The sequence below is a fragment of the Convolutriloba macropyga genome, chromosome 6 (genome assembly GCF_964194025.1).
Source record: "Convolutriloba macropyga chromosome 6, txConMacr16.3, whole genome shotgun sequence".
Classification (NCBI taxonomy): Eukaryota; Metazoa; Xenacoelomorpha; order Acoela; family Convolutidae; genus Convolutriloba; species Convolutriloba macropyga.
Window position 1 is genome coordinate 9,928,509 of NC_134473.1, and position 23,743 is coordinate 9,952,251.

The 23,743-nt window shown below is 34.1% G+C and overlaps 1 protein-coding gene across 1 annotated transcript in view; it reads right to left on the minus strand.

Annotated features, from left to right (window-relative positions):
• LOC142341475 (uncharacterized) overlaps positions 1-23,743 on the minus strand; it is a 243,615-nt gene that overhangs the window by 64,738 nt on the left and 155,134 nt on the right. The window contains exons 36-39 of the mRNA XM_075392436.1: positions 16,064-16,207; positions 12,052-12,171; positions 11,201-11,289; positions 6,558-6,603 (exon numbers count right to left, since the gene is read on the minus strand). Of these exons, the coding sequence (XP_075248551.1) occupies positions 6,558-6,603; positions 11,201-11,289; positions 12,052-12,171; positions 16,064-16,207 (399 nt within the window). The remainder of the gene's footprint in view (positions 1-6,557; positions 6,604-11,200; positions 11,290-12,051; positions 12,172-16,063; positions 16,208-23,743) is intronic.

The following is a 23,743-nucleotide window of genomic DNA, read 5'->3' on the forward strand; positions in this document are numbered from 1 at the left end:
TAATAATGTTCTATTGAATCTCTTTATTAACACAGCCTTTAAATCACTATAAGTAGAACATAGTTTTGTTTCATATTCTTTAAGTAAAGATTTAAATGTTTTATTGTAAAGCTCACTACCTCTATCTACCCATAATTTTTCTGGTTTTCGACTTTCAGAGCTACCCTGTGGACCTTCTGATAGGATTGTTTTAAAACCATTAGTTATAGATAAACCAGATTTATTCAATAATGGAATAGCCCATGCATATTTTGTGAATATATCTATAACAGTTATTATAAACTTATAAATATTATTGTATTTAGTTAGAGATGACTTATCAATTAAATCAGCTGACCATGTTTCATCTTTATATAATGTTATTATTCTTTCTCTTCTAAACTTTGTTATTTGAGGCCTGAATACTTCTTTAGCTAATAGTTGTTGTTGTTGTTGTTTTTCCATCATCATTCATTTACCATAGTTAAAAACAAAATTATCTAGTTGCTCTTGATTAATAATATTCATAGATAATAGTTGCTTAGATATATCTAGCATTTCATCATATAATCCATCATGACCAAGTTTTGTTTCTAGTATTAATAATTCTAGTCTTTCTACTAAATTATTTGGGTTAGGATTGCTATTTAAACCCCTGCCAAATACATCATCTTTTACCCCCATTATACGTTTTATTGTTCTATATCTAGCGCTTTTCTTATCCCCCTTTCCTACATCATATCTAAAATCCTTTAAAAACCTTTTAATTTTGTTTTCATCTTCCTCAATATTATCATTATATGTCACATTTGATTTAGTAAGGAAGTTAACAAATCCATCTGAAAATTCATATATATTATCCTTAACTAAAAATGCACCCTGCTCTAGGGTTATATCAACATCACTGATTTTATATCTTCTAGTAGGCAAATCTACGAGATTTAATTTTAATTGAGGATTAGTTTGAGCCCCCATGTCATGAAGAATATTGGCTGTCTTTGTATCAACAAAAACTGGTGCTATATCTTGAGTTTCCTTTATGGTCCCCTTTAACGTTTCATTATTCTTGGAAGTGTTTTCACCGATCTGGAAACCAGCTTGCTGGATCATCTTAGTTTATTTATCTAACTCCTGATTTTGCCAATCTATTGCTCTTAATGTTTGTTCACTTTATGCTAGATTGTGTTCATTGTTTGCATTTAGTGTTTTAGTTAAAGGATCAAATAACTCTTCTATTTCACCATAATATTCTTGTTGTTTTAATTTACCTTCTAATCTATTTCGTCTGTTTTGTTTTTCTAGACTGTTTAATTCTATAAGGTTATCTAGCTTAGCCATTTTTTATAGTTAAATAATCAGGGAGGAGACGAAGTCTTTGGTTGGTGAAACAAAGTCTTAGCCCATTCCCAAACTTCTTGGTTTACAATAGATAAATCATTATATAAGGATTAAAAAATAACGTTTTATTGTACTAAACCTCAGAATGAAATTCTTATCTGATTAGACCTCAATCAGAGGGTACTGCTTCGCAGATAGGGCTTCACCCATGTTTCACTATCGGTGAAATTGCGAAACAACTCCGTTGAACCGCTTTGTGGATATTATATTTTTTTACATGTTCTCTAAATCTTTCTTTAGTATGAACAAATCTATATCTATGGAGATGGATACATAATCCACATCTAGAGTTTAAATCTATAGTATGAAATATGTTTATTTATCTTACACATTCTCTATGTTAATTATTTATTGGGATCATTATAATGCTTACTCATATGAGAGTGACAATCTCTATATGGTATAGTTTCATTACATATGAAACATAAATAAGGTTTACTTTGGCACTCATCACAACTCCAACACCAAGCTTTATCTTCACATTTATTACACTTAGTACTCATTTTTATATTGTGAATATATATATATATATATATATATATATATATATATATATATATATATATGTATATATATATATATATATATATATATATATATATATATATACATATATAATATATAAGTATATTATTTCAAAAATTGCACTATAAAAATGAGTTATCAAGGTCCTAACGAAAATGTTCAATCTGGGAATGAACAAGTCCAATCTGGAAGTGAGCGAGCTCAATCTCATGGACAAGTCCAATTTGGTGGTGGACAAGCTCAATCTAGTTCTACTAGCATGGCAGTCCAAATGTTAAAAAATAAAAACAAACCAAGGGAAGAAATCAAACCAGTAGATAAAGAAAGACAAAAGGTAGAATTAGAAAAATCTTTAGAATCAATCAGAAGGTTTAATCAAATAAATGAAGAAACAAAAGAGTTGCAAGATAAACAGGTTACAAAATTAAAACAACGAGAAGAAGATATGCGTGAGTCATTGCGGAAGGTTGAAGCAAAATATTATCCAGATTTAGATCAAACTAAAGATAGAGAATCATCTAAAGACTTAGATCAATCTAAAGATTCAGATTCAGATAGAGAATCATCTTCATCTAATGATTTTGTCTATGTCCAAAAGCCTAAAACAAATAAGTTTAAATGTGAAGCTTGCAATCAGGAGTTAACTCAAAAGAATTATTATAGGCTTAATCAATCACTTAAACATAAAAAGAATGAGCAAATATATACTAGAAATAAAATTATTTAGAGTGCTAATGAGGATGGAATAAAAGTTACTAATGAAGATATAGAACAAAAGATAGATAATCAGTATCCTGAACTAGAGGGAATAAAGTATTGTGATAGTTGTGATATGTATCTGGATAATAATACTGAACATGCTAAACATATGGACACATTAAAACATAGGAATAATGTAAGATTAGTTAATGCGGAAATAATAAAGAATGGGAGTAAGTTTGAATGTGTAACATGCAAGTCTACTCTAAGCCAATATAGTGTGGATCAACATTTGAAATCAAAGATGCATCTGGATAATGTTAATCCGCGAAGCGGTTTCACCGATGGTAAAGATAAGGATAAAACTGAAGATCCACGAAGTGATTACACCAATAGTACCATATCTAAAGATAGTTCAGGATATTGCAATATGTGTAATACTATATATAACAATAAAAATGAAAACAATGAATCAGATGAACATAAAAAAAAATGTTAAACAGAAAAAACTTGTTGATAAGAAGTGGCGCGATAAAGTTGGGATTAGATCATAATATGAAGTATAATCAAATAATGATAACAAGTAGTAATTATGAAGATATTAAATTCTTGAATGTATTAGAGGAAATATATAACATACATCCCCATATCAAGTTTAACACCTTTGATGTAGTAAAGTATACAAAACCTACAGATGATAAGTTAGAAGAAAACGAATTCACATTTAGACTAATGACTAGACAGTATAATGGTCCTCATGACTTGGATATGTTGAATAGTGAACTAGAGACTAGATTGCAAGAAAAAGAGATGAATCAATCTGGTTGGAGCATGCAAAGATTTGTTAAAAGAACAATGTATATACATAGGTTTTATCCTTCTGGTGGTTGTACTACTGATTACCATTCACGCCTAGATATATACTTAATATACATAATACTGATTAAAAATGTTTTTTGTGGTGTTTAATTGCTTATCTACATCCTGCATCACGTGATCTAAATAGAGTTGATAAATATAATAAACCAGAGTAAATTGATGAAATAAAATTGCCAAAGCTTCCACCTCCATGGGGAACCAAGACCGGGGGTCCTCATGATTATTATCACTTACAGAAAATACAAGAACTGAACAAAGATAAAATATTATTTAATTTGTTTAATCTATATAAAAATAAAACTATTAATCCTGTATTAATCAATCATAATGATCCTAAAGGATGTAATATATTATACTGGGATAATCATTACTTCCTATGTAAAGATGTATCGTTCATATTAAGAAAATCATCTAACATAAAGGTTATCCATGTTTAAAATTTTGTGTATCATTTCTAACTGAACATGCATTAAATAAACATTTGGATTTATGTAATACACAGAAACATGTGGGAAGAAGAAGTTTCTATAAAGATGAATATCTAAAATTTGATAAGTTCCATTATTAAAAACAGACTACCATTTGCTATGTATTATGATTTTGAATGTATAATAAAAAACAAAAACACATTCCTGTTGGTTGTGGTTTATATATAAAAAGTGACTATCGTGATATGTTAGAAGATAAGTATGAAAGTTATTCCGGTGAAGATATAATTTATTGGTTTATAAGTACAGTAAATTATTATAATAAATTATTTAAAGATATATTTGAAATTATATTCCACTTAATGAAGATACTATTACTCCACTTGCTACTGAGTGTTTCTATTATAGAGAGAACTTGGGTAATGAAGTTGTTAGAGATCATGATCATCTAAATGGTAATTTTAAAGGATATGCTCACAAAAAATGTAACCTCCAAGCTAAAAATACTTTTCTACCGATATATGCATTTAATTCTACTAATTATGATAATCACTTATTTATAACTAAACTAGCAAAAAAGACTAGACTTAAAGTATTAACTAAAACTGATGAGAATTATATTAATATTGACATGGGTTATTCAAAAGCATTAGATATGTTTAGGTTCTTCCATCCACTTAGCTTAGATGTTATAAGTAAAACATTGAGTGATAAAGAGTGTGTAACATTAAACAAATATGGGTTAGAGAGACGTAAAGGTATATTCCCATATGAATGGTTTGATAGTATAGATAGACTACATGAAACAACATTACCACATAAGGATGCATTCGATTCTAAGTTGAAACAAAGTGGTATTACAGATAAAGAACATAAGCAAGCAATAGATTGTTGGAATAATACTGGATGTGAGACAACAAAGGATTATATGATGTTATATCTTAAAACAGATGTATTATAAATCACTAGATGTATTTGAAAGGTTAAGAGATAAGTGTTTAGAATATTATGAAACAGATCCTTGTTACACATATTCTACTCCTGAATTAACTTGGTTATGTGGATTGAAATATACTAATGTTAGTCTTAAATATTATAAAGAATTTACAGTTAACAATTATGATACAATACTGGTATAACAATAATGGTATTAGAGGTGGGTTAGCTTCAGTATTAGGTGATTGTCATGTAAAATGTAAAAATAAAGAAATAGATCCTGAGAATACAATGAAAGAGAATTATCTAAAATACTTAGACTTCAACTCATTATACGCTTCTGCTATGGTTCAAGCTTTACCTACTGGTGAGATCAAAGTATGTGACACTCTCGATTATACTAGCTCTATCTCTACAAAAGATTATATCTATACTATTGATGTAAAGTATAATGATGAGTTGAAAAAAAGACGAAGAAATATTCTTTCCAGAAAAGACAAAGGCTAACATTGATCAGTTTACAGACTATCAAAATGAAAATCAAAAGAAAGGATACAAACCAAATGAGAAGTTAATGTTGAAGTTAACGGATAAAAACGATTATGTAATTGATGGTGAGATGTTAGATTGGTATTCAGCTAGTGGTTTGAAGTTGAAAGACATTACAATTAAGCAAAAGTTAGAGTATAGTAAGAGTGAATGGTTAAAGCCTTATATTGAGTTTAATACTCAGAAAAGAAGAGAAGCTAAAGCTAAGGGTGATAAATTTCGAGATGTATTCTTTAAACTGATGAATAATGCCTTCTATGGAAAAACAATAGAAAATGTATACAATAGACAAGATGTAGAGTTAATTAACGAAGTAGATAAATATATTAAATTAGTAGAAAATATTAGTTTTAAATATGCTGTAGAGTTTGATGATGCTCTAGTAGCTGTACATAAAACAAGAGGTAATGTTAAGTTAGATAAGTTTAATTATATTGGTTTTGTTATATTAGAAAAAGCTAAACTATTTATCTATAAAGCTATGTATGATTACTTTGAGAAAGAGTTAGATTGTAGTTATCATTATACAGATACTGATAGTATATTTATAAACATAAACGTTCCTTTAGATAGCAATATAGAAACTGAAATGAATAAGATAAAAGATATTTTACATAATAATGAGTTAGGTAAGATGAAGGATGAATAACCTAATGATACTATTATAGAAGCCTGCTTCCTTAAAGCTAAAGCATATTGTTATAATACAGTTAAACGAGAAGATGAGAAAAGGTTAAAAGGTATAACCAAAGCTTTTATTGAAAACCAAATTATATTGGAAGATTATAAAAATGCTATATATGGGGGTGTAAGTAATTATGTAACTACTTATACTATTGATAGCAAAAGGCATCATTTAGAAACTAAGGAACAGTATAACATAGCTATAGATCCATCTGATGATAAAGGTATTAAAATTTGTAATGGTGAGTTTAGGTTTTACAATTAATATTAGCAAAATTTAGTAAATTTAGTCAAAAAATGATAGATTTTTATTTATGTGGAAAAATGGAAATATAGTGGGAAAAAAACAAAGGGAATTAGAGTAATGTGTATAGTGGTACCGTATCGCGGCTCTATGCTGCGGAGGTACTAATATACACATTACTGGTGGATTTACGGAGCACATCAGTCCAGGTTGGTTAAAATTAAGTTTACACTTACCGAAAGGTCTCCAGGAAGTGGTTTTGGCGTGCCGGTAACTGGATCACTGAAACAAGACACAAATTTAAGAGAATAGGACGTCTCGGCAAATTTGCTTTATAAACCCCTTAACCTCTCAGCGGTTATGGACCCCAAAACTATCGACGCGGAATGGAGAGAATTCAAGTGGTTTCCGATCGACGCTCGAGAGTGAAAAAATTGGTAAATGAAAGACAAGAAAAAATACATAATTAATAAAAACCCAGTTGAGACTTTAAAAAGTTTTTCAAAACGCGCAGAAGGTTTATAAAGACCTAGATTTTCACAACTTAAACTGAAACATCATTTCAAAACAAGTCTTTTGTGTTTCAAGGCAAACTCTTTAAATCAAAATATTATATGATGACTCTGATGATAAAAAACATAAAAAGAGAGCAATCAGTTCTGCTTTAAATCAAAAACTGAGAAGGAGACAGAATAGGTCAAAATCTAACCATTAAAAAATTCATATCAAAGGCCACTCCTGTTTACATTAACTAGTTTGGAAGTCAACAAACAAATCAAATATGGACAAAAATTTCGAATAGACACAAAGAAGTCTTTAAAAATAAAAACGCTGGAATATTGGAAACGCGCCTAATTTCTGAAATTTTGCTGATAAAACAATGTTCGAAAAGCAATAAATTCAATTGAAACTGTTATTTCAAACCTTTAAAGACTATTTGAGTCATAAACGGCTAATTAGGGCACAAATAACTTCCAAAGGAAGACAAAACTTTCAAAATATCTAAACCTACAAAACCCATAAACCTTACAGGGCAACCAGTGACTTAATAATTCCAAGCCACTCAATTAAAAAACATCAAAAACAAAAGCTGAAAAAAAAGCAGCGCGCGCAAAGACTTTAGCTCCATTGGCAGAAACTGTTTGTCATCTTTTTCTACTCTATTCTTCAAAAAATGGTATCAACAAAACATCAACTCTGTCTTCTTTCCGCATCATCTCGTTTTTTATCAGATTGACAACTTCTGCAAGTTTTGTCGCGCTGTCAATGCTCTTTCAAATACACCCAAAACACCAGACTAAAAATAGATAGCAGCAAGAATCTGGAAAGAATTCGAAGTTAAAATTGAGTTAGACCTCAGAAGACAAATCACTTACCTACAAAATGACAAACAATATTCTTGTTGAAATACCACTGAGGTGAACAACAGGAAACAAGCAGAAAATACAAAACATTTTGAAAAACTCCAAATAATGACAGCGACATCAATTTAGATAAAAAATAATTTCTTAGAAGAAAAAAAGTCTGCCAAAATACGGAACAAAAAATTTAAAAAAACCTTAAATAACAAAACTACAAAACTTCTTAAATTGCCAGAATTCGATATACGTTATCTTTACCCTTCGAGTTGTAGTAAAAAATCAAGACATGCGAGCTTTGCAGCCGTTACAAAACTTCTTCACCTCAATTTTATCATATAAACATGGAGGCTCGTTGTTCGATGCGTTCGCACATGACGTTCCGACCCGCGCTCATCTATATTTTTGACTTAACAGTCTTTTGACTTACATTATTGCAAAGAGATAATCAAAAATTGATGTTTGGGTTCAAAAAATTGTTACAAAACCAAACTAATAATTGAATTGAGTAATGCCATGCCTCATAACAATGAGATCTGCAACTGAAAAGACTCCGAGAAAAAACAACAAAAAAAGCAAGAACAAAAATTTCACGGCAAAAACTCAATATCTTAATTTAAAAGCACTTATTAACAACGTAAAACTACAATCAGACAAAATCCTAACTACACAAATTTACGTCTTTCTAACTACACATCAGTTGGGATTTTTTCTTAATGTGAGTAGGTAACAAATTGACAATAAGAAGAAATAATGAGGCGAAATTCAAAATAAATCAACATTTTTTAAACCAATTAATTTCAAAAGTCCGAAAAATAATTAACTTTTAACGAAACAATTCTTGATAAATTTACTAAAAAGCCATAATGAAACAAACGGGACCTGTCCCTGGTTAGAATAAGCTAAAGGAACGGACTAAAGATGCAGAAGAACTCAAAAAATTACGAACAACAAATTACAAACATTGCGAAAACACAAATTTGTGAAGCCAATAAAATCATTAGCTATTATCTGAATATTATGTAATTTTATTTCAATTTCTATTTAAAATAATTCAGTCAGAATTATACTGAATCAATAAAGAAGTTCAACTGGGACACATTTGAAAATCATTGGGATCTTTTATTACGCGATTGTGCTAAAGGAAGAGAAAACGAAACAAAAATACACCACTCTTAAAATATTTTATGAAACCGCATATAGTCCAACAAACAAAACATCTGTTATTTCAAAATATTAGAAAACCTGTTATTTTAAAAAATACATGGAACTGTATGGGACCTCTCAAAGATGAGAATAAATTACAAATTGACGAAACAGTCAAAAAGAACTGAAAAAATCCTTAAAAACCTTAATATTGTATAATATCATAAACTTTAAGACTATTCGCAATAAATTGACTGTTTCGGGTAAAAAATTTATTGAATCCTTAATTACAGGCTTATGGGACTGGTCAGCAATTTACGGCTACCTAAAGAAAAAAAACAAATAAAGAAAATTAAAAAAAATTAAAAACAATTTGACTCCAATAAATCAACAAACATGAACAAATACATTAAAACCACAAATTTTTTGAGAAAACCCGTAGTATCAACGCCAATAAATTCGATAGCTTTCAACGGAAGCTAATAAATACGCTAAGTTACGCCTCAATGAGACAACGCGATTGTTTGTTAATCATAAGTCATCAATAAGACTTAAGTTCTTTACTATGAAATTAACAACAAATAGAGGTAAAATTCAAAAATAAGTAGAAAAAATCGAGAAAAAATTGTCGAAGCCATTTAAACCATTAGTTTCTCTGGAAACTTTATGTATGATCTATTGAACGTCAATTCTGAGCTAATGCAACTATCAATATTAGGATAAGGTGTCAAGAATCCAAAGAGAACCAAAATTACGAAAAATATCCAGAAATTAAAAAATATAATGAAAACTCGTGCATCGAACTCATAACACCAACAGTTAGAAGATCAAACCGCTACTTAGATTAAAATTGGTTGGAGAAGAAAAAAAGTGGGTTCCTTCAATAATGAGACTGACTTACAGTTCCCGAAATTAATTTAAGATTGCTTAATTTAAAAAAAAATTCCAAAAAATATTTTTAAAGTCTTAACAGCCATTAAATTCAATAGCTTTCAACGGAAATTAATAAATACGCTCAATTAGATTGTATACCTAAAGTGGAGGACAAGAATATTCGTCATGCATAGGTGATCAATAAGACATCCCAATAAGTCTTGTGAATATGAAAGCAACAACAAACAGGCAAAAACAAAAAATTTTTTCGTTATCCATGTAATCCACTGGAAGTTTTCTCGAAGCCAGTGGGAGGTATCAAAATCACGATAATGTGATAAAATTTCAAGAGGAACCAATAAGAAGAATATATCCAAAATTATTTTAAGAATTTTTAAAATCTCGTAGCATTGAAGTTATATAACAAATAGTTAGAAGATGAAACCTCTAACCAGAACAATGTTTGTTGCAGTAGAAAGGAAGGGGTCCTGTCAATACTGAGACTGACTTACAATTAACGAAAACAAGTTTGCTATCGGTTATTGTTAAAAAAATTCTCGATAAGTCCTTTTTAAAGTCTGAACAGCCATTAGCTGTGCACTGAAAGCTCCAGATAGTTTCACTTAGTGCTCATTACAAAATCTATTGCAATGTTACTCGACAAAATTATGCCACATGATTCCAAAAACTTAGTAAATTTTCAAAAAGAAAATCAAAATTACATTTAAAATTACGAAAACTGAGAGTCGAAGCCAAAAAAACACGAACAATTTCCGCGAAAACGAGTTTTTTGTTCATTGGGCTTCATTTGACTGTAAATCAGGTTTGACATTAAAGGAAGCTATACATGAAAAATGACTAGTCTCTAGGTGACCCTAGAAAACAAAAATATGAGAAGTTTTCTAAAAAAACAGCTCTCAGATAGAATTCAAATTTTTCTGACAGTAAACTTCCCTATGAGACCAGAACTAGTCTTTTTATCGCCTTTCGTCTAATGAAAACTCAAAACTGTTTCAACTTGTTGCGTGAAATATAATTTTGAATTAATATTTTAATAAAAAATATCTTAATTTGAAGAAAAATTTCACAAAAAGTGAACAAAATCAAGCCAAAGTTTTGTGTACACACAAAACTTCAATACTCGATAACTCTTTGAAAAAAACGAAATACACAGAAAACTTTTGAGTTTCGAATTCAACGCTGGACGAGATTTTTAATGATACCACTCACATTTCTCTACGATGAATATATCGATCGGCCAAAATTGTCTGAACAAAAAAAACACATTTCAGTATCTAGTTGCTCCCACCACAAGTGGGGTCGGAACAAAAAGTAAATAAAAGGGAAGTAAAAACCACCTGAACAATTATTATGAACCACCTGAACCAATCATGAAATTTTCACTATTTTTAATCACTTTTTGCCAATTGAATGAATTTGAGCTCAGTTGGCTGCTTTATATCATCGATGGTTTCCATAATTATAACTTAATTCTTTCTTACAAAATTTCGGGCATTGGTCCAATAGTAGTAGCATTTGCTCCAGTTGTATCCGTGTCCTGTCTGTTTGCTGCATCTACTGCACGTGCTCCCTAAAAATATCTCGGATCTTTTCCATTTGTGGCCCCCAGCTTTGTGGGTGCATATTATTTGCACCCCCCAGACGCACGTGCAAAATTTTTACATAATGATTTAGTGTGTAATGGCACGTGCTCTGTAATTGGGGGCGCATAACGTACTGAGGGGAACAAACGGAAAAGATCCAACATCTCAAATAGCAAAACAAAATTTTGAACAAAAATATTCTCTCAAAGTTCTTGGTTAATCATGATCTATGTGCAGTGCCAATTTGACCAGTTTTGCTTCTCTCGTTCCTGTTATATTGGTTAGTTCGTGAAACTCGCTTTTCGTGATGGAAAGAATTACAAGTATCTGAACAATAGTTCTTTTTATTGAGCGAAGGCTCATTCTAAGTTTAAGCATTTTCACCCCAATTTGTTTACCCCCCCCCCCCCCATCATTTCACACCATTTTAATCTTTCATATAACTGATACTATCGACATTAGTACCATTAACCATTCGAACATGCCTCGCTGGCAATCCATGTCTCATCAGCTCGTGGGACTTCATATGATTAGATAACGGATTTCACTAACCAAAGTGACTTTTAATTATAGATCTTAATTGCTTTCAACCCATATAATTCGGATTTTCGTTTCATAATACGTAACAGGAAGGTAGCAAATGGTCAAAGGCCGCAAAATTAAAAGCATACGCAAAATCCGCTATGAAATAATCATAAAACTAATTCACAAGCCACGACCTCTAATGAATTGTTTTGGATTGAACTTACTTCGGCTATTCCAGTGGTTCCTTTGGTAACCGCCTGTGTACTGCTTTCACGTGCATCCTGGTCCTGTTCCGAGTCCTCCAAAGCGGCCAGCGAACTCTCCAAAATGTGTTTGGCCGCACCCTAAAGCACTCAATTACAATAATACAGTAGAGTGTAAATCATTGTAAAATTATCAATGATGGGGGGGGGGGGGTTAGTCTAAACAGTTCAGTCTATCATACACTTGAATATCAACAGAAACTGCCCGGGTCACCAATCGTACAACTTTCTTTGATTTCATGCTAGGTCATATACGTTTGTATGATTTTTTTGTAGTAAGACAAAGATTATACATGATTTCAGGGGAAATCATACAGGAATCATACAAGGCTGATTGCCGAAAAACAGCTACTTTTAATTCCCATAACTCCGAATTTTATTGATAAAAAGCGACAAAAACACACACTAAAAATTTCTTTTGTACAAAACCATTTTTAAAGTAATAACTATACTGATGTCATTTCGTAGTTGTATATGCTCATGTTTCATATATAGAGGATACAAGGGCTAGCCTCAATACTAATAAGCATTAGAAAAGTTAACTAAGAATTATAAGAACAAAGTTTAAGTAGCTGGCATTTAAAATGGGCTCTATGAGTTAATCCCGTCGTTTCTAAATTTGATTTCGTTTCTTTTTACGACTCGGTTCATTTTATATTGCTTTTCTGAGCAACTTTTGTTTAAAAGCACATTGACAAAATGAGCGAGAGTAAAACTAGCCCAGAAAAAAACAAAGATTTCACGCAAAATTATGTTTTTACTTGAGTAAAAACCATAGCAGGACAAGTACTGACATACAAATCAATTTCCATTGACTAAACAAATATTTAGACCAAAATTGGAATATGAATAGATTGAGATTAGACTAAAGAAAACAATACAAATAAAAACCATTAAGAAAAAATAGTCGAGAAATAAACATTAAAAACCTAAGAGAAGCTGCCGCAGCACAAAATGAATTTGTGTTCAAAAAAAATTTTCCCACACTACTTTCAGCGCTTTCTTCGTTCCGCTCCTTGTGTCACTTCAAATTAAAAAAAAAATTTGAACAGATCCTAAAAAAACACAGCCTGAAAACTGCGGAATCAACTCAAGTAAAACTTAACTAAAGCCCTAGACAAAAACTACCTGCTGGTTATTTCAGTTAGAACTATCATTCAGTTCGAAATGAGAAACGAAAACAAAAACAAATTAGAATTAGAAGAGGAAAGAAAAATAGGATTTCATGTTCTCATGAGTTTTTCACAAAATGCGAACGCAAAACCAACAATTATCTATATAAGATTGTCTCATTGTTTCAAGATTGTCACATCAAAAAGATGAAAAACCTAGCAGTTGAAAAGAAACAACGAAGAAACTAAAAGGTTGTGAGGTTTCTCAAAATTTACGACGTCTCAATAAACGTCTCACACATTACGCAACAGTTTTTATATAGTTTCTGAGAATCTACACGACAACCCGTACGCACTCCAAAACACTTCAAACATTAACAAATAACTGCAGAAATGGTCCAATTATTTAAAAATAACCGACTAACGTCGGGGAAAGCACTCAAACAACCGGTGAGCAGTAGGCTTTGTCAGTAGCTAGCTACGGTTTAAATGAAGGATCGTGAGCTTAATTGAAGGGGCGTAAGGATTTCAGCTTAAATGAAGGGGCGTTAGGTGAATGAGGGGGGGGGGTGGTGGTGATGGGGGAGCAGCAGTGGGGATGGGGGTTGCAGGGTCTTTGGATGCACGTGGCCCGTACGTCCCGAACGATGGGCAGGGTTAGGGATTGACGTTAGAGGGGGGGGGGCGCTGATGTTGAGGTGGGTTGTTGTGGGCGCTGATGTTGGGGTTGTTGTGGGGTGGGAGGACAACGTCTAGAAACCACCCTTCACACCATCAGGTTAAGTCTCCAAAACAGTTTCGGTGAATCTCATACTTGGAGACTATTGAGCTGAAAGGCTCTAAGATAACTTATTGACCACTGGGCGCCACCTGTTTATCCCGTTTTTGAGGATCAAAATTCGAATGGGTTAGACAAAAAATCTGTCAAGTGAAAAATTGCATAAAAATGACTAACGGGGCCCTTTGGTTCAGAACGATGGGCAGGGTTAGGGATTGACGTAGGAGTGGGGGGGGGAGGGTGGGGCGTTTATGTTGAGGGGGGTTGTTGTGGGGTGGGAGGACAACGTCTAGAAACCATCCATCACACCATAAGGTTAAGTCTCCAAAACAGTTTCTGTGAATCTCATACTTTGAGACTATTGAGCTGAAAGGCTCTTAGATACTTTTTGACCGCTGGGCGCTACATGTTTATCCCGTTTTCGAGGATCAAAAGTCGAATGGGTTAGACAAAAAATCTGTCAAGTGAAAAATTGCATAAAAATGACTCACGGGGCCCTTTCGTCCCGAACGATGGGCAGGGTTAGGGATTGACGTAGGAGTGGGGGGGGGCGCTGATGTTGAGGGGGGTTGTTGTGGGGTGGGAGGACAACGTCTACGAACCACCCTTCACACCATCAGGTTAAGTCTCCAAAACAGTTTCTGTGAATCTCATACTTGGAGACTATTGAGCTGAAAGAATCTAAGATAATTTATTGACCACTGGGCGCTACCTTTTTATCCCGTTTTCCAGGATCAAAAGTTGAATGGGTTAGACAAAAAATCTGTCAAGTGAAAAATTGCATAAAAATGACTTGCATAAAAACAGGTCTAATATAATTGCCACAAACTTCGTTCGAGAGCAATTAAAAACAATATGGCCAAATGGGGCCTATGAAACCTTTACTTTTTCAATTAGTAAACATACTCGTAGGAACAATAACAAAAAACAATTGAACATAGGGAACTATTCAGGAAGGGCAGAGAAACAGAAGAAATCGGCAAAAAAAATCAAAAAAACATTTTACAAAAGCAAAAAATTGTTTGAATTTAGCTAGTTTTCTTTGACTAAAACCAGCTTAAACTGACATAAAAAAAACTCACCAAAACAAATTTCAACCAGAACAATGCCAACCAAAACAAACCGCACAGAGCAAAAACTTCAAAAGAGTATAAACATTCGAATAAGAATCAAAACGGCGAAATCGCGCAAAAACTCAAAATGGCAAATAAAAGTCTATTATATGGTTGAGATTGTCAAAATGCTCCCAAACGTACAAATGTTTGTTAAAATGGTTTGCAGAAATCACCTAACACAAAAATTTTTTTAAAGACAAAGAATCTGCTGCGCAAAAAACTGCACATGCCCCAAAAGATTTTCTTGCTTAGCAAAAATTTCTGCAGGCCTTATTTTCTCGCTCTCTCTCATAAATGCGGCATAACCCCATAACCACTCTTTCCTTTCTTTAAAAACCGACGCTTTTCCAATACCCCTTATCGTGTCGTATGAAGACAGCGCCTCAAAACACATCAAACTCTTTTAATTGTACAGAAAGTAGGGCCGCTATAATGGCCGGCTGAGAAGATGACAGCGGTTATTAATCATTCGAAAATTTTGAAAACCGAAAAACTGTATAATTTTCATTTTCCATAGAAGTCGAAAACGTTTCTTCTTGGAATTCATACAAGGTCATATATGACCCATAAAACATTGAATAGTGCTCTAACTGATCTCTCATATGTTTTACAGTTAATGTATACTGATCGCGTCATTTTGAGGTCTGAGATGAGCATTCTTTAAAATCTTACTCAGATCATTTATGGTTCTATATCAGACGATTAAAAATTTCTTTCTATCATCTTGCCGTGTTTTCTAGGAGCCATATCTGATCATTGCATGATTTGCAAGAACCATATATGATCTATGTGTTACTAAAACTGTAATATACTCTTATATATTATGCCCTGTATTATATGATATAGTATATGGAAGATCATATATGCTTCTTACAAATAGTACAATGATATGGATCTTAAAACACTGCAAGATCATACTTAGACATTTCCAATAGTCCGATATGGAATATAAGACAGGGAGTGCTGACCAGTGAATTAGCAGTGACTTGTTGAGGATCATTTGTCCCGTCGGCTACAACTGCGGCCCCAGCAGTGGCAGTCTCTGCAGTTGTGAAAGATGCCCCTACCTCTTCCATGCCAGCCAATAGATCATCCACTATCTCCTTCACCCTCTGTCAAAATAAAAACAAATTATACACATGTCCTTTGTAATACATGGATGTATATCTTTACAATGTGTATATTTCCAGTCAAAACTGTTAAGAACGGCTACGAAACTCCATATAAACATGAAATGCAAATTTTGTAGAAATTAAGGATTTCAAGCAAAATTTATCTAGCAAATTTTGTTAATTGATTTTTATTTTTTTAAACCAAAGTTGTATTATTGACAAGCTCCTCAAAAACTGAATGACATCAAGAATTGAAATGTTTGCTTTTTTTGTTTACCATAGGCGCCCTGAGTTGTTAGATTTCGCTTTGAGTTCATTGAACTATATCAATGATTTACCATGAACGGAATAAGCAGCACTACTCTGCAACCTCTACATTAACGCTGAGAGTGTACAGGTCAGAAAACAGTTCATTGTGGTGTAAAACGGAGATAAAATTCTGTTATCGTCCGACTTTGACTTTGAAGCAGAACACGAATGACTGGAAAGCTGTTTTTAAAATCTGAGACTAACTTGACCAAAATATCTTTGTTTTAAATAACAAAAAACATAGCTGCCAGATTGCCAGAAAATAGCCGCAATAGATTCGCAGATCGGCAGTCTAAAAAAACAGTAAAAAAGACAGACCAAAAAAATTCGTCTTTTCATTGAGGGCTGATCTGTTATATTTTGATTAAAAATCTGTATGTTATTGCTGCCTACATTAGCTGCTCTCTAATAACCTTCATTTAGAGGGACACATACCCATTTGACCTTATCTCTTTGAATTAAAGTAAATGAAAGTCAATTTCAAAGTGAGGAAGTGAGGTAAGTGAGGTAAGTCAAGTGTGACCAAAAATTTAATCACGCGCATGAACAAAAAAACTCGCTCCACTAAGAGCGAAAAATGACGTCACACATGCAATTCAGTCGAAATTGCATGAACGAATGAACAAAAAATGGCTGTGACGTCATATGGTCGTAACAAAAATCATGACGACGAAATAAAATCATAGCCGGAAGAATTCCGGAAGCGACTCGAATCACCAAAGATTCACAAAAAGCTGAAGCCATTACCTTTTGTATTAAACCATTAACTCATTACCTCCCCGGGTCTGATCTAAAAATCGGTGAAATTTAAACCACTGTCACCAAGAGAAAGAAAATGCAGCAAAATTTTATTATTGAAAACGTTTGGTAACGTAAAAAAAGTCTGAAATTTTTAGGATGGTCGAAAAGCTGATAGCCTGACAAAGCTGACAGGGCCATCAATAGCCCTCAGATAATTATTGATTCTAATCTCAAAAAGATCGCGAAAGCAAACGGCAGATAAAAACTTTTCAAAAAAGACAGGAAAGTCAAAATTATTCAAAAAAGAGTGCTCAAACTTAAGAATCAGAGAACCACTACAATTAGATTTCTAATCACGGCAATTAAGACAAAATTAATACATGATTCTTCCTTGTTGTATATATGCTAGACAACATGATTTCATACTAATTCAAAATTTAAATTAATCATAGAAAAACAAAAGCAACAGATAAATATTCAAAGGCAAAAAATCGTCTAAAAACAATACCAAGCCCGGAAGAAAATTGCAATGAATAGGAATACGTAGAAATGTTGGAAAAGACTTTCTAGCCAACTCCCAGTACTGCTTTATTTTGAATTAAATCAATTGCAAACCGAAGAAACCAAGATCTAAGAAAAAGCTGAATTCATTCAATTTTTTAACAACTGAAAAAATCAATATAACGAATATAAAAGTAGGTGCCAGGACAAAACTAGAATGATAGAAACGGGAATGTGAAGAATATGGACACAATGTTAGGAACACCGTAACAAAAAGACCAATTCTTGATTTTTGAAAGTTAAAAATCAAATTTTAAAAAAATCAAGAAAAACGAGTACATTTCATTGATCAGCATTCGAGACATAGAAAAGACAACGAGTCATTCGAGACAAAAATCCAATTTGCTCAAGAGAATAAAACAAGAAAAATCAAAATTCAGACATGCGAAACATTGAAACATTTTGCAAAAAAGTGGTCAAAAAATATTTAAGACTGAATTTATGAAAAAAATTTATCTGTTTTTTCAAAAACTTAACACCAAAAAATGATTGCATTTTTTATTGAAACGAAATTAAAGTCCCTCATGTTCCCCAAAATACTATTTCTAGTAGTTAAAAGCAAAATACAAACAAAAAACTGAAAGAAATTGGCAAAAAACTACGAAAATCCGATTAGCAACTGTACAATTTTATGAAACAAAATTACATCGAGGTAGAAAGAGGCATTGAGTATATGAATTATCAAAGGGAAGTTGCCATATTAACTGATTTTTGACAAAAAACAGATAAAAGATCCAAAAATGAAGAAATTAATAGAAAAAAAGCCAAAAATTAACTAAAAAATCAAGAAATATGTGCCAATTTCGCATTTGAAACGCAATTTCAGGCTACGCAAAATACTGTGCTATCAATTTCCGGAGTTCACATTTCAACATAGCATCGATTAAAAATTATTTAAACAAAAACCAAATTACAAGCAAAAAAACTAGGCCAGTTAGACGAAAAAACGGCTAAAAACGGTTATCTATATGTGCCATTCAGTCAAAAACTACTTTTCAATGTCAAAAAGTCATTCACTAAACTCAGCGCATGATCAAAAAACTTCTCTCGCTCAGAAAAAATTAGTTCACACTGCAATTTTACTCGCTTTCGCTTTTAGGTCAAAACATCGTCTGAACGAATAGTACTTCCGGTAAAAAAAAACCTTAAGAAAACCAATACTCCACTTCGAGTCGTAAAAAAACCAAGAGAAGGCCAATAATAGCCCCAGCTATCGCTGTGCGGCTATTAAAAACCTAGTTCACTGTGTTCTGCAAAAGTCCATAAATTTAAGGAACCAGTTAAGCACTATAACACGGCTTATGCGAATATGGTTTCATTAAGTATGCAGTAAAATACTTTGCGGCTCTTTTTGATAAAAAGATACGACTGCCGAAAGAGGTGCAAACATCCAATGAAAAAGTTGTTCGCGGAACTTTTAAATTCGTTAGAAAAATTAACCTGTATTGGCAATAGAAACAACCTGCAATCTCAGTAAAAAGTTTGAATTATTTGTTTAACAAGACCGGCACAAAAATCTACAAATTGACTTTTTCTTTAACTTGAAGAAACTGCCTACCTACACAAGTTCGAAAAACGAAGTTTGTTTCAAAGAGTTGTGGTACAAAGTACTCTATATTGCAAAAACCATATTACCATGAAAACCATATTACCATGAAAATCATTGATTGCACAATGCTAATAAAGTAATTAGAAAATCGGCAGTCTTATATTTAAACAACTTTTGTTAAACACAATATTTAACAATGTTGCAATGTTTTGATGTCGAAAAACAGTGTAGTAATTCCTTTTGCCCACAATTTTTGAGTTTTCATATTCCTTTATGGAATGTGTTTCTGTGTCATTAATAATTTAGATGTCTATTGGGTAAATCTTTTTTACGCTGCAAAATCTACAATTGGTATCATTGAGGCTATTTTGATTTTTCTTGTACCACAGGGATATTTTAAATCTATGCCGGTTTTGTCAACAATAAAAAGACTATAAAGTAACCGACAAAAAAACTGACGGAAAAACACGAATTCGGTCATTTGTTTTCGGGTGTTCAAGATTTTCAGCATTCAATATGCTTGGAACTCTACTGCTTAAATTTTACAACTAAAAACTTGCTACTTAATTGGGGACTTAATTGTTTTTCTGAGTCGTTATATGGGTAGTTGCCAAAGTGCTATTTGTCGTGTTAACCCACAATCAGTGTATCAAGTATCACGATCAGTATCAAGATATTTTTGTCAAATATCACGAAGGTTTTAACTTTGTTACAGGAAAAGCATCAGCCGAATTTAAAAATATACACACAACTTTTCCTAATGGAGCACCCTCCATCACACCATGTACTAAAGCAGATATCCGTAATGGATATGTTATCCAACAAGAATCACCTGTTTATCGTAAATCCGAAAAATACGAACTTTTTAGAAAACAAAATTGGTTTGGTGCTGTACACATTGATGCAAAACTCGACTATATGGTTAGCCGACTCCTAATAGAAATCGACCACACAAGTCTATCTATTTACCAAAAAAAATGCGATCTAGATCGCGATCTTAAACAAACTGCATTTACTCTTTTGACACAAAAATTTCCACTCGTAGGATATGTCATCACAGGACAATGACACACATTCGCTACACTTAAAAGCTCAAACGTAATTTCACTCTTTCAATGCAAAGTTGTTTCATCACCTCTTTATGTATTAGAAAACCAATGCTTCCAACTAAACCTTATATTCTACCAAAACAAACTACAGGTTGTAGACCAAGTCACAGACCCCTTCAATCTTGTAGACCTGAAAACCCCTTCAATCACGCAGACTTTACTGCACAACAACTTGGCGTATATAGTCAACACGATTGGACTAAATCCATCAATAAAAGGAAATTTAACCAATTAGTAGACGACGCCGCCGCGAACACTGAAGTAGCCCAAGCCGTAAATTTCGCAGATCTTGCAAAACAAGCACAATTACACGCACAATTCTCACAATTACGAAGCGAAGACAACAACTATTTTAATATTTTAACAAACTCTTTATTATCGGAAAAGCATTTACAACTCGTCATCTCGATTGGCGTGATTTAATCAACGGCAACTATTTAAAAAAATCCCTCGTAGGAATCTTTGGATACCCTTGGTACGTACCAAACAAAGTAGCCATCATATGGACTGTTTTTTATTTTTACAGTGCTTATTTGGACTATTTTGTAGCGCATTTAACCCGTACAATCTCAAATCCCTACTCGGCCCAAAAGTCACATTGACTAAGATCATTACATCTGGATTTTTTGGAGAATCTTCACAAACAGTACTCTATTCCATGATTTACAAGTCGATTCAACACAGTATAAACCATCATCACCTAAGAAAAGACAGAAACACCCCGTTGACAGTTGCACTCCTCATTCTCAAACTGGATTGAATCTATTACACAAAAAATTTGAAACTTTCTCTATAAAAAATTCTCCTCCCCTGTACACAATAACTCAAAAAAGCATCGCTCCTCTATTCTCCATACCACTGTTTATGAATGCTATGAATTACCAGTAGAGTCACACAAGAAACCTAAATTCCAATCCTTACACTTACACACTTTTCAACCAAATAAACGTAAACGCTCACGTCGTATTTCACTTTCAAGGGACTCTTTTGAAGATGATCCTGATTATCAGAAAATCCCAGAAGAGCTCATTCTAAATTTACCTAGCACTCGTATTTAACACCTTTCCTGTTTTAGCGACTCCACAGCAGTCACCACCACAGCACAGGAAGGAGGTTCACCAATCCCTTCAGATGTTGATCCCACGGCATACGATCTCATCATGCTGGAGGTTGAGGACATCTTGCTCTCACCACTCACACCGTTGGTGCTGCCCACTCAGTACCAGAACCAGTTTGCGAGATGCAAACACCAGCCCTCTTCACGATGGCTCAATCTTTACCACAGCCACAGTCTGTGGACACGGCAAACTATGCGCGGGTGAACCCACTGCCTTCGCCAGCCACCTCATCCTCCTCTTCAGGTGAACCTCAAAATATAAAGAGAGTGACACAAGTTTATCTCGGCTCCCGTTGGACCACCAAGCTCGTCAAAAGAGCTGCTCCTTCAAGGAGACCAACCGGTGCCACAGCCACCTCCGATATTTGGAACAAACACCCACACATCGATCCCAACATCACAACCACCACCCCAGCTTGCGAGTATCCCCTCTTGGGCTGATGAGGTCGCTATAGCGGAACAATCAGGCCTTTCCACGCCTAAAACGGCCGTTCCAAATTGGGCATGTTCTTGAAGGATTCGTGGATCTCGACCACGGTCCCAATCACTGGTGTACCTACCACCAGTAATGCCCACACCCTTTCCACAACGACCACATGTACCTTCACCACGGTATGGCCCAACATTCCATCTCTCCGAGCACAGCCATCTTTCCCATAACCACCCCATACGATAGACCAACATCAACAGGCAATTATCCGCGCACCGACACTTCACCTAGAAGTTGCCCCAGACTCACAACACACGAGATCTACCCAGTGCGCTCTTCATCAATTCGGGGTTCACAGTCACCCGTCCAATACACTTCAAGCCCCCCACGAGGCCCCCAGCCCTCATCCTCTCGAGGTAAAGGAAATCCCTTTGCTACCACACAAGGGATTATTCACAGAGCGCCAGGACCAAACTTTCGCTTTCAAAAAAACCTCTCGGCATCGACACAATCCACGGTGTCCACATTCCCGAGTGGATAAATTACACGTCTACACCACCACAACATACCTTAAAACCCACAGCTAGTTTCTGCTCCGATGGACAATGGGAGAATGAGTATGTCCAGAAGGGTCGGGATAGAGACCTCCCACTAGAGTGTCTCCACTTCCCAATATACCCCGGCTTCACGGAACGTTTTTGGCATCCATCCAAGTACTTCTTCGCCCTTGTGGACCGCCAGAACAACTAAATGAACAATATCTTCATCCGCGATGTTGCTCCCTACCGTATTAATCAGAAATACGACCCCTTCTATCTCCAGTTTTGTTTTTTGCATCCAACACAGATGGATGTAAATAACCAAACACACAAGGTCAACAGGGTGAAAATGTTGCACACTATCCACAACTATTTTTTCGTCCAACACCACTTCCACAGGACAAACCCCCTCATCCACATGAGCTCGGGTCTTCAGTACGCCAACACAAAACTCACTTCACCCTACTACATGAATTATAGTTATACAATTCAGCCAACTTATTGCGAAGGCACTCTTCGAAATTTCGACCCGATCAAAAACATTTCCTGTTCTCGTCGCTCTATGTGAAGAACAACCGTCCAATACTTGTCACGATCGAGTATCTCCAGTGTGTTGAGGGAAGAACCAAGAAGTGAATGGTTTTTTGCATCCCACGGCCACACATTCAACCTCCTCTACAGGGACTGGATGACGAACAAGTTGGACAATTGAGAGCCGTCAGCAGAGGAGACACAGATCCTCAACCATCTTTTCACGTTGCAGCCACACTGCGAGGTCGACCTCTTCCCCCGTGTTCTTGCAGCTTGCCTGGCACGCGATCAGGAAGTCTTAGAATTCTTCAGGGATCCTGACAAACGGGCCCCTGACTTGGAATTCGAATATCGGACGTAGGCCACAGTCCTACAACATCGGGCTCGCAGTCCCTCAAAACTTACAGACTCAATGTTCTGAAAACTCATGAACTTTAATTTCTCTTTACTATTCTTTCTATTTCTTTTTATATTTCCACTGCCTATGTTATATTTTCATCCTCTCGTCTTTGCCATAATTGGAGATTAGGATCAGTTCTTTTCTTCTTCCTCCCAGTCGGGGCTTACTAAGCAAACATTAAATTTAACTAATAATTTTAGTAAGGAAAGTAGCTCACACAGTAGCTAAAAGATGAATTTCTCCAGCAGGT